At 36.6% G+C, this 11,463-nt stretch overlaps 1 protein-coding gene across 2 annotated transcripts in view; it reads left to right on the plus strand.

Annotated features, from left to right (window-relative positions):
- The window catches only part of dnajc17 (DnaJ (Hsp40) homolog, subfamily C, member 17), a 62,333-nt gene that overhangs the window by 26,732 nt on the left and 24,138 nt on the right, over positions 1–11,463 (plus strand). For both annotated transcript variants that reach the window (XM_066694435.1, XM_066694434.1), the window contains exons 9-10: positions 799–879; positions 3,669–3,788. In XM_066694435.1, the coding sequence (XP_066550532.1) occupies positions 799–879; positions 3,669–3,788 (201 nt within the window). The remainder of the gene's footprint in view (positions 1–798; positions 880–3,668; positions 3,789–11,463) is intronic.

An 11,463-nucleotide genomic window follows, 5' to 3' on the forward strand; every position in this document is an offset into this window, starting at 1 on the left:
TCTGGAGACTCATTATAGCTGGTATTTTTTCAGCGATTCCATAATATGGTGATAAAAAGTCAGACTCCGGCCCATAACAATTCAGAGATATTGTCCAAAATAAACATACTTTAGAAAACCCTTAACACACACACTCTATACTCTGTTTAAACTGATGAACTAGTTTGCTTCTGACATATGGTCGGCCAAAGCAGCTGCCAAGTCTTTTATAGAGTACCTCTCGTAATGATCTTCATTACAATTAATTATGATAACGCAAAACATGTGCACTTCTACACACACACAATTCTTAGAAGGCACTTAAGTTGCCGTGTGTAGTCCAGCTGTAGAGATATCCCTTACAGTAAGAGACGTTCTTTTTTGGTTGGAAACATGCCTCATATAAATGCCCATCACCCCATAAATGGTTCATATAGACCTATCATTATAATATTAAATAGTTTTGCTTACTTGTCAGAATCCCCACATGGTTTAATACGGTTCAGTTGTTTTCCAACAATGTGTAATTCAGAGGGCAATTTTACACTGTTTATAGATGTAGACGTGCACATGTCATTTTGCAATGAAAAATTGCTCTTAAAATATGTTCATCAACATTAATACTGCTACTATAATAATTTCAAAAAACAAAATTCTGCAGTTAATAGATATGGTTTTAGTATTATACAGCAGAAACATCAGAAGAATAATGCTCCTAGTGATTTATTCTTTCATTTTCATTTTTCCCTTTGTCTGCATATATCAGTGTCCTTATAACTTTGAAGGAAAGTAACACAATCCTTGCATTTTTGTTTTCAGTACGGCGATGTATTGAACGTCCTGGTGTCGCACAAGAAGAACGGGAGTGCGGTTGTAGAATTTGCGACAGTCAAAGCAGCTGTGAGTATCCTCTCCCCCCCTTGTGTCTGTGGAAAAATTCAATGATAAATCATGTCCCATCTAGTAGTACATCAGTTTCCATTCTGGAAGAGTGTAACCCCACTCATAAATGTGTTCATATTCTTCCATTTATATGGTAAAGAATAAGATATGTTAGTTATTTTTGCATAATTAACTATCTGTGTTTTATTCGGCAAATGCAATGACCAATGAGCTTTATTATTATTATTGATTATTATACACATATCAATTTATCATTGTGTTGGCTGGGTTTCTAGTAACCTTTCTCCAGTTTAGTGATTGGAATATCATTCTGTCTGATGTCTCTCTTATAAAGTAAAATTTGTTGTATATAATAATGACAGTTTTCCTTATTTTCTATGTCAATTTTGCCTTTTCTAAAGCGGTTTTAGGTTACTAAAGAGCAGAGAAACTGCAGGTTATGAAAATGTAATGAATACAGTACTGAATGTCCCTCTAGCCATTAGCCATAAAATTGCTATTTCTAGTTGAAAGTATGAAAAGGAACCCTTTCAAGTGAACCTAGAAACCTTTTTTTATGGGAACCAGTGAATACTTTGGCAAAGTGTTCATTGTTCTGATCTTTTGGAAGACCACTTTATAAGTTTGTTGTGGTGGATTGTTTACAGTGCTGTGGTTTTCCCTAAAGAGAACGTTCTTGCTTTCCCCAGAGAGTTCCCTCTTGCAGTGTGGTTTGTGTTTGGACGTTTGTAACGCTCTGTGGTGGGGCAGTTTACGAGAAGTTCAGGATGTATTTGAATTAAGCAGAATCACAGATCCTTTGAGTTAATATTGTTGTCATTGGTTTTAAATGAAATAAATCCATTAGTAATATCTATGATTTATGGTTTTTCAATGTGGGCAAAGTAGATACCTAGTGTTGGTAAAATGTTTTAACAGCTTAACAAATAAATTGGGCCCAGTTACTACAATAAACATTTTTATGTAAAAGTCTGACAAACGGTCCGACAAAACACTGTCAGCCTCCTCTTGTATTTTCTGTCAGCCCCCCTAAAGATAATACAACAAAAAAAACACAGTCGGCACCCTCTCTTACACCGTAAAAAGAGACCAAAACCCCCTAAAACTTCAAGTCTAGAAGAAACATCCCTGGTTTTACCCTTAACACAAGGACACTGTTTTATGTATTTTTACAAGAAAAATCTGTGTTGTCCTACCTGACTGATATTGTTACTCGGAATGACATACTGTGAGATTTCATATGGGAGTGAGAGTTACTAAATGTATCTTTTTTTTTTAATTAACAGTAAATAATCAGAAGTGAGCAGTCACTTTGATGTAATACAATTCCACTCAAGGCATAGGCTATTTGATAAAACCATAGCAGTAAAAGATTTTAAGATTTAAAAACATTAACTTAATCATTTTCAGTACATAATTTTTACGTTATACAGGAAACATGTAAACATGCCATTAAAAAAAAATGGCAATAACAATGTAGTAACTCATCAGTAACATGAAGTCAATTCAATTCATTAACATTTCAACAGATTAAAAAGTATATTGAACGTTTTGATATCATAACATTTTCAATATATAGGAATTATGCTGTTCTCTTAAAACTTGCAAATGGCTTTATGGCATAAACATAAATTAAAACAAAACAATAATGAACATGTTGCCATCTCTTTTGTTATTTAAGGACATCCACATAGACAAATGTGCATTAAATCTACAGAAATAATGTTATAAATATGTTATAGTGTTGTTAAAACAACATAACAATGTAAATGTGATGCCTACACGCTTAAAAATACTCCTAAAAACAATAAAAGTATTAGCAAGTCACTCCAGATAACTAGTGACTATGTTGGATAACAGCAAGTGATCGTTTTCTGGTATGACAAAATACAAGTTTTAACTTATGAATCAACTATTCAGTGTTATCTTTCACATGAAAAATAAAATAAATATATATATATATATATATATATATATATATATATATTTAAACAATATTATAAATGCTTTTTAAGTGTTGTCCAGTATGACACAGAATTTTGTACCCTAGTGCACCAGTGATCAAAAAGGTCAAATTATCGGATACATTTTATGAGAGACTTACTAAACTTTCTGCATAGCCTGGGGGTCCTTCATAATCTTCTGAATGATGTCCTGTCACATGGCTAGCAAAATGCAATCTGATGTAAAAATGCTCCTGAATGTCTGTTGTCTGGAATGACATTGGAAGAAATCCCAAAGTTTTTTTTCATGTAAAAATTTAATTAAATTAAGAGTCTTTGCAATATTTTTAGACATTAATGCAAACACTCACACAATTATGCCCAACTGCTAGATCTAAGGTTTTTTTTTTTTTTTTTTTTTTTGAGTTTTTGTATCATTTTTTAATTTTCATTTTAGGTGTGGACAGTTATCCGATATGACATTTTGGATGATTGGAGATTAATAGCTCCTAAAATTGTAAATACTGATAGACAAATACTCCTATCAGTGAATAAAGATAAAGTGAGACATATTATTCAGTTTTAATAACAAATAAATATGTTAAAAATATAATATTTGTAATATGCTTGGGACACCAAAATGCCATTGACCCGGATACATTTTTGATGGCAATGCTATCGGGTTTGGAATCTGTTTGGAAAAGTATTATTTTATAGTATTATTACTATAGTATTAATATATACTATTATTATAGTATTATTATTTTATAGTATTAAAACTACTATTATTGTTTTCAGAAATATATACTTTTTTGTATTTATATTTTTCATTCTTTATTTTAGGAGCTCGCTTATAAAAATGAAACGGGCTTAAAAGTCAACCCCCTGAAGATATCGTGGTTGGAGGGAAAGCCTGCAACTCCCCAGTCTCACAGCTACAGCACAGACAGTACATACACACAGGTAAGGTACTGGGAAAGGCAAATAGTTGTAGAAAAAACAACTAATTAGAGGAAATATTATACTCTTCTTCTATTATCACTGCCTTACATCATTAAATGCTAGCTATGCTACTGTGAAATATTAGTTATGTATGTGGTATGTAAAGTAAATTTTAACTTTCAGTTTTATTCTGCAAGACAGGTTGAGACATTTTCTTTGTGAAGATTCATACTTTAATTTATGCTTAATTAATGCTGTGTTGTTGGAATACAATTTAAAGCAGACACTTATTCATAATTAGCCTAAGAAATATAACAAAGTGCAGCCTATTTAAGTGAGAAAAAAAAATAATAACAACTTCATATTTTGGTCTTCCTCTATGATTAACTTGTAATGCTTGAGTAAGTGGGAATCTACATTTCTTTTCATTCAATTCATTCCACATTTCCCCCTGGCTGGAATGCTTCCAGGGTGGCTGTGTTAGTGGGCTGTGCATGTGTTCCTTGCTGTTGCAGAGAGGTGCATTCCTGTGCTGTAACAGGGTGCGTGCCCAGTCTCTCGGGCACCCATTATGGAAGATGAAGGCTCTTTAGTTGCTTCCGGGCAGCACTTGTTTTGGAACTCAAGAAGGCAGTACCATCTGTTGGCAGTTTAGTTATAAATTTAGCAAATCCTAGATGAAGACATATTTATTGTTTATTTTTGATGGTGTAACCCATCTGTAACTAGTCTTTGCTGGTAAACCTAAAGCAGCAAGTGCACCCAAAAAAAGAAAGGTGTAAGGTAGGCGCGCACAGATAGGTTTGTACCATACTGGGTGGATATGCCAGGCTGAACCTGAAATTGTGCCATCCTAAATCCATATGTTCCCTGTTACACTTTTTCCTTTTTTAAATAAAAGAATAATATATTGTAAAGCACTGAAAATTAATATCCCAGCCACGCCACTTCCAAGCCAAATAAGCCTTTAAACACTCGATTGCTAGGAACAGAAAAATGTCAGCATCAGGGTTTTATTTTAGTACCCAAATATTTAGTCCCAGTTTGCTCATCAAAATCGATATATCTACTGTTTTGTTCAACTGGCTTAGATTTGTTTGGTTTGGAAAGGCCTTCCTGCACCTACTGTGAGTATCAACCCCTGTCCATCTTTCATTAGGAACTAAATTCAGGCCTGCCGAGTATGGCTTGACAGCTTCAGAGACGGCAGGAATGTAAGTTTCAATTGGAACCAGAGCAAGAGAGCAGGTGGGTTAGCGTGGCTTCCCTCACAATGTTGACCATTTAGCCGCGTCTCTCAGTGGTTTACCGATGCCGGAATACTCAGGTTGAAGAAAGGCCAAATGCCTTCAACAGGGAATTCTTTGCAGAGAGTGTCACACTGAAATGGCACCGCCACATGTGCAGGAAAAATGTTACTTAATGAGGCGGGGAGTTGAAGCTATTGCACAATTGCCGTCCTCTAATTTGCTGCATCTGCTTCTCGCTGAGGAAAGATGCCTTGAAACAGATTTGTATTTCGTCAGAGATTGGGTGGGCTCTGGAAAGGAATGCGCTTAGCAGGTAGAAATAACTGGGTTAAGGGACAGTGCAGGTTGCAGAAATTAGACTCAAAAGTACCTGCAATGTCATTTCTCTCAGTCTGACGGACTCAGTAGATGGACCCCAGTGGTCTCTATCATCTGTGAAGAGTCCAAATAATCGAGAGAGAGATGCATTGTCAATCAAGAGGAATTTATTACAAGCGGTCGCAAGGAAGAGGTGTTTGAGAGGCGATCTTAGAGAAGTTACAAACTACAGGTACTTTTATGCAGACCAGACAGGAGAGAGAGATAACAAGGTCCACATGTCTGTCCTGTGATGAGTAGAAGCTCGGTTTCTGCTTGACAACTGTTCAGGAACACCCATATATGGTTAAACCGGGGCAAAATTAAGGCATACGTAATGTTTAAAATACGATGTATCAAGCACATATTGCTGGTGAAAACTGGTTCTTATCAGCCCCTGTTCTTCTAGGTATCAGGGTGACCTTGTTTACACAGAGACACAGGGAAATAAATTCAGTCCTTCACTCTGTATTTCTGTTTTAAGTAAATTTTTTGATCATCCCTTCCTTGTTGGTGGAAAGTGCATGGTGGGGGCAAATTAGTTGTTATTCGCCCTTTCCACTGTGAGAAATCAACTTTTTCTTTGCTTTTCAGTTATTGCAATCTGTAACATATGTTATACACATAATATTACCATATATTTATTGAACAGGGTCATAATTGTAGCAGTATACTTTTGAGAAGTACTTTGTACTGAGGGTGCCTACGTGACTGGACTCTGTAACTTTAATGAGTCCTATATGTGGTGTTCGAGTTGCGTTGGGTAGCCCCACTGAGTCCTGAAACTAGTCTGCTGGAATCCGTTTTATCCAACAGCTGTGGTTGTCAAAGATGACATTAAGTTGCTCTTTTTACCTCATCAATCTAGAGTCACCATTGGAAAAAAAAAAAAATGAATTCAGTTTGGAACAGTGAGCGCTAAATTACCTCAGCGTTATTAATAAGGATTTAGTTTCACGGCTGAGTTTGGAAACAAAATGGACTGGGACCTAAAACAGCTGTAGCTAAGACTTAAGTTACTCAGCAATGGGACCTGTTTTACAGATCTGCTGACCAGCGGTACATGTGTGTAGTGCGTACTGCAATGTAGGCCCCCGTCGCAGTGCACCTCACTCTGAGGACCACTGTGACCTGGTGAAGGATTTATTGTCTTCAGTCCACAGCCAGTTGTTTCTCCAGATGAACATCAAGACCTCCCGGGCATTAGAGAAGCCTCCCACTGTGGATGCCTATTCGGTTCCTTGTAGTACCCATGCATTCATTCATTTTATGGACAGCATACATTATGAGTACAGTGTGTCCTACAAGATAGAGGAACTGGAAACAAAACCTTCTAACATAATTTGTTTTGCTAGTTACAGCAAGCATGGCACTGACATAACATGACATGGTTGAATATGAGTAATTGGATTGAGGAATAGAGCCAAATCGGAAAGAAAAATGCTATGAGGTAAGGGGAATTGTAACTCTTACTCCTATTAGACAAGGGCAAGATCTTGCGAGGGCAATGCCAACATTGGCTCTATTCCACCTTTTTTTCATGTTCATGTCCACAGTTTTAACAATACCCGTGAATTATTGCCTGAGGCATTATCATGCTGTAAATAAGTGTACTTTTTTTTTTCTTCTTGTGGACACTATGGACACTATAACCATAAAGCTCTAATTAAAAACTGAAGAGATTTGCCATTGTTACCATTAAGTCATGTGTTCAGTGCTTGGGTATCTTTCGCCTATAATCTTGGTTAATGAATTGGGTAAAATTATTTGATAAATTGGACACTGGAAGTATTTAGTTCTGGATTTCAATATAGTTTATATCTGTTCTACACGGAACTGTGTTTATCTTTCAGAGCATCAGCTGTGACAGACAAGAGGAAAATGTTAATCTTCTCCAGTTGAGAAAATATCCATTGCTACCAAAAAAAATACATATTTAAGTAATTGAATAGCAAGTTTTTTGTTTGTTTTTTGATTGAAGAGAATATTGAACTTAGTCTGAAACCTGCTATTAATTTTATGTATGTATATATGGTATATATTCTCTAACTATAATAAAACCTCAGCAGGGCATGTATGTCACCTACAGGGGTCTGGTAAATTGGGATCATATATTTTTGTCAGGCCTATTAAATGTGAGATGCACGGGTTATACTGAGTTCTTGTGTGTTAAGTGTCCATGAAAGCTGATGAATGCTGGAAATGTGAAAGACTCTGAAACTCAAGGAGATGCTTTTGAATAAGAAGACAAGATATATAACTGGATATCCTGTCTTTCAATTCTTTTAAATGCTTCTGTGGTAATTTGTATGGTTTGTTTGGCTCAAGTTCATAACATTATATTTACTGCGTTATGAATGTCTTCAAGGTCAATTCCTTTTGAGAAAGCTACCTTTTTGCACAGCAGGACATTTTCATGAGGCTTATGATGCTTCATTTTGGAGTATAAACCAAAAGAAAAAGGAAGTCTGCAGAGATGTATGCTGTTCAGAGCTGTAACATTAACATCCCTGTGGGAAGAGACATGGGGTGGCCAAACTTCGGTCAAAGAGAAGAAGGCATTTAGATGAAAGAAGAGTGCAATATCAGGTCATTGAAGAGGGAACATCTGCTTGAGGTGGCGATGATGATCAATTCATTCCAATTCCTTGGAAGGACCATAAAAGAAAAAATAAATAAATCAGACCGGAGAGCAAATATTGTTTTAAGGATGTGAAATGTGGGAATCTTTAAAGATCTCAGCAGGGTAGAAGGGCAGTCCAGGGGTATATAGACTTGCTTGTGTGGGAGATGAGTGACCCTTTCTAAGACAAGCTGATGTTCTGTCATTTCAAATCTGATGAAAGATTGTAGTTTGCAAAAATTGTTTTAAATTGTAAACTCACAAAGTTTAAAGTTTAATATAGGTTACATTAGGTATGAAAACTATCATTGTCATTCAGACAGAGTGAGTTAAATACTATGCCATTTCTCCTGCAGCTGGCCTTCTGGTGAAGTTTGTTATGACACTGAAATGTTTTCTGAAATCAACTCCTTGAAACAATGCGTTAGACTCTCACCTTTCTCAATACTTTTGGTAATATAGTGAGTATGTTAGAATATATTTCTGTGTGTATGAGTGCGTGTGTGCGCATGTCTATTTATACATCTCCACAAACCAGCATTGTATGTCTCAGACTTTATTATATGATATCAAGTTAGAATTCAGAGGGAAAGTGGGACCAGATGTGAAGGCACATGTTGGGGTTTAAAGTTTCTGGCCAGTTATGCAGCGCCAAAATAATTTGTCTTCCAATTATAGACTCTTTGTTCTCGCATCAGCCCTGTATGTTTCAACGCTTGTTAAGAATAACTTTACATGACTCCTAATACACTTAGCGGCTAACTGCCATTTGATTGGGTATCACTTGCAAAATTAGCAGGAGGCTTTTCTCTGTTTATTAGGCCTATCTGTGGAAGAAATCTCTGACTGAAGATCAGATTTCAGGATTTCCCCTCTTATAGTTAATTTTATAAAACCCATTTAATTTTGGTATTATTAACCTAGATATTTACAGTGCCAAAGGATTTAATGGGATGTGCCCATTAGGTAGATACAGTCTGTTCTAGTAGTTTGACATGTTCTGACCTTGTACAGAGGTGCTTGGAGCTGGATATTGTACTTTGCTAAACATTTTTCCTACTCAGTCCAGCAGCTTTAATTTGTTTGGCTTACCTGAGCATATAACCATCTATTTCCTCTTCATAAATGCCATAGAGTTTGATGAGGAGATGGAATACTGTCTTTTCGTCAAGCACTTTTCATCACGCACATTTCATCACTGGCGACCCTTCATCACGAACATCATACTCACCTATTCAAAAGCAAATTGTCTTGTCCTGATTTTGTTAATTTTTTCACAAGAGAATTGTGCATATTTCTTCGTAATGAATAAAATAATATTCAGTAATATTCATAGCAAGAAAATGCAACCATCAGAAATGGCAGTTGTCTGTCTGTTCTGTTGTCGTATTGGTTCCATATGTGTGCATGGCCACTGTATTTAATTTGTTAGTTTACTTGAATTGTACAATCAATCCTATGTTCTCCTTCATTCACAAGGGCTGTTTCATCCCTTCTGTTGGGGCCTGCTGCCTGGAGCCCAGTAACCAGACCAGACCAAGAAGATGGTTGCCAAACCTATTCAATTTGTGTTGGGGTTTTGGTCTAGCATGAAAACCTGAGCAAGCTCTCATGTTTTTTTACCACTTGAAAATATTGCATTTCCTCTAGTTGTCGTGGTAGTCCAGATGGGCTGGAAGTTGAGTTGAAATTTGATAAGCAATCAAATTTCCCTCCCTAAAATCCAGTGCATTCGAGACCTGGAAGCAATCTTCCGCACATTGTTCTAACAAATGACTTATTAAAAATCAAAATAAACTCCACTGAGTTTCACTTTGAAGTTCGGGACCTGAGTGAAAGTTGAAGGACCAGCTTAATTAAGTTGTCTGACCACCAAAAATGAAGCATGCAACTCATTCTCCAAGCCCACCCAACCCGTGAGTGCAGTGACAACCTTAGTGCAGCTGGTTTAGTCTTAGAGAGGGTGATGGTTAATCTGGTAAAGCATTTTAACTTAAGCATATTGTCTGTGCTAACTCAAATGCCTTTTCCTGTCCCAGAGAAGGTAGACACCACTCCAGAGCTTCCACGGGGCCACTTATGCCTCGGTCAGCAATTTTTAGACAGAGAATCTCATGCCTTGGAATGCGATTGTGTCGGCCAGTTAACTTGTGTGAAAGTAACCCGATTTGTTTTCCCTGGGCTCTGCCAAATCTCATTATCAAAAACCCTTAATCAGTGTAAATGTTCCAGACTAACACTAATAAAACCCAACAGAATGTGTATGTATGTGGGGGTGGGGATGTCAGGATTAATATTTTTGTGGGCTGTTTGAGATGTGCAAATGTTCGTTTATTCAGGTTTGCAGAGCAGTTTATACAGATGTGGGCTCACATGTAGTAATGTTCGAGGATGCTCCGGTGACAGTGATAAATACTCTTCTGCAGTGTTGGAGAGAGGTTTGGCTTCTGTCTTGGTTTTGTTTAGCTGACTTGCACGTAACATCAATTTGTTTGTTCATCACTAATCTTTACAATAAGTGTAAAGGCTAACAAATCAGTTTTCTATTTTCCTCGGTTTTAATTTGTGCATTTCTGTTTTCACTTGGTTGGACAGGACTGCTTCTCTTTCTCGCCAGATAAATATTTTGGATGCTCTCACCTTCCAAATACTTGTATGGGCTGTGCTTTGTAGAATAATCAATTAAGACAACTTTTGTGGGGCTGTGTTCCAAATGTTGAGTTAAAATAATTTCTCTTATACCAACATCTAACTATAGTTGCACCATGTTACTTAAAAATACTGAAACATAATAGTTGTTCATAATTGAATGAGATGTAGATCCACTAACTTCATCAGTAGCAACCTATAAGTTTAATGACTGCAGGGGTACTGTACCAATCTTCATTTACAATGAGATTCCACCTGTGCTGGCAGTGTGCTATTGTCCCACTATATCCTGATGGTCATGTCTGTCTTCTTCATTATTAGAATTGTACCCACTATAAAAATAATCATCATAATAAAAAATGATATGTTATTTCTTGCATGCAGCTATTTCCTCCCATGGCAACCCAGGATTAAAATGAAACCAAACACATTTCTACATCCATCAACACTCTTTTACAAGCCAAATAAGCTGTTATTTTGGGCATGGATACCCCACACTTAACAGGAAGGGTATTCAGGGACTATTTTTCACCTCTCACTCCTGCTAAAATACAAAATGAAAGTGTGCGGATAATATTGAAGGACAGTATGAAAAGATTGAAAAGTAAAGGAGTTATGAATGAGAAGAAAATGCATAGTAAAATAGACCTGGATCTTCCTTTCTGTGACCAATTCAAACCACGCCGCACTAAAGTGTTAAACCTTTGGATGCAAATGATCAAACGGAAGTCGACTTGCCTGCCATCTAATTATGATCTTACCCATTGAACCTGAATACCAAGTGTCTGATCTGATTTGAAGGCTAATCCATTCAGCG

The sequence above is a fragment of the Amia ocellicauda genome, chromosome 21, assembly GCF_036373705.1.
Source record: "Amia ocellicauda isolate fAmiCal2 chromosome 21, fAmiCal2.hap1, whole genome shotgun sequence".
NCBI classification, from domain to species: Eukaryota; Metazoa; Chordata; class Actinopteri; order Amiiformes; family Amiidae; genus Amia; species Amia ocellicauda.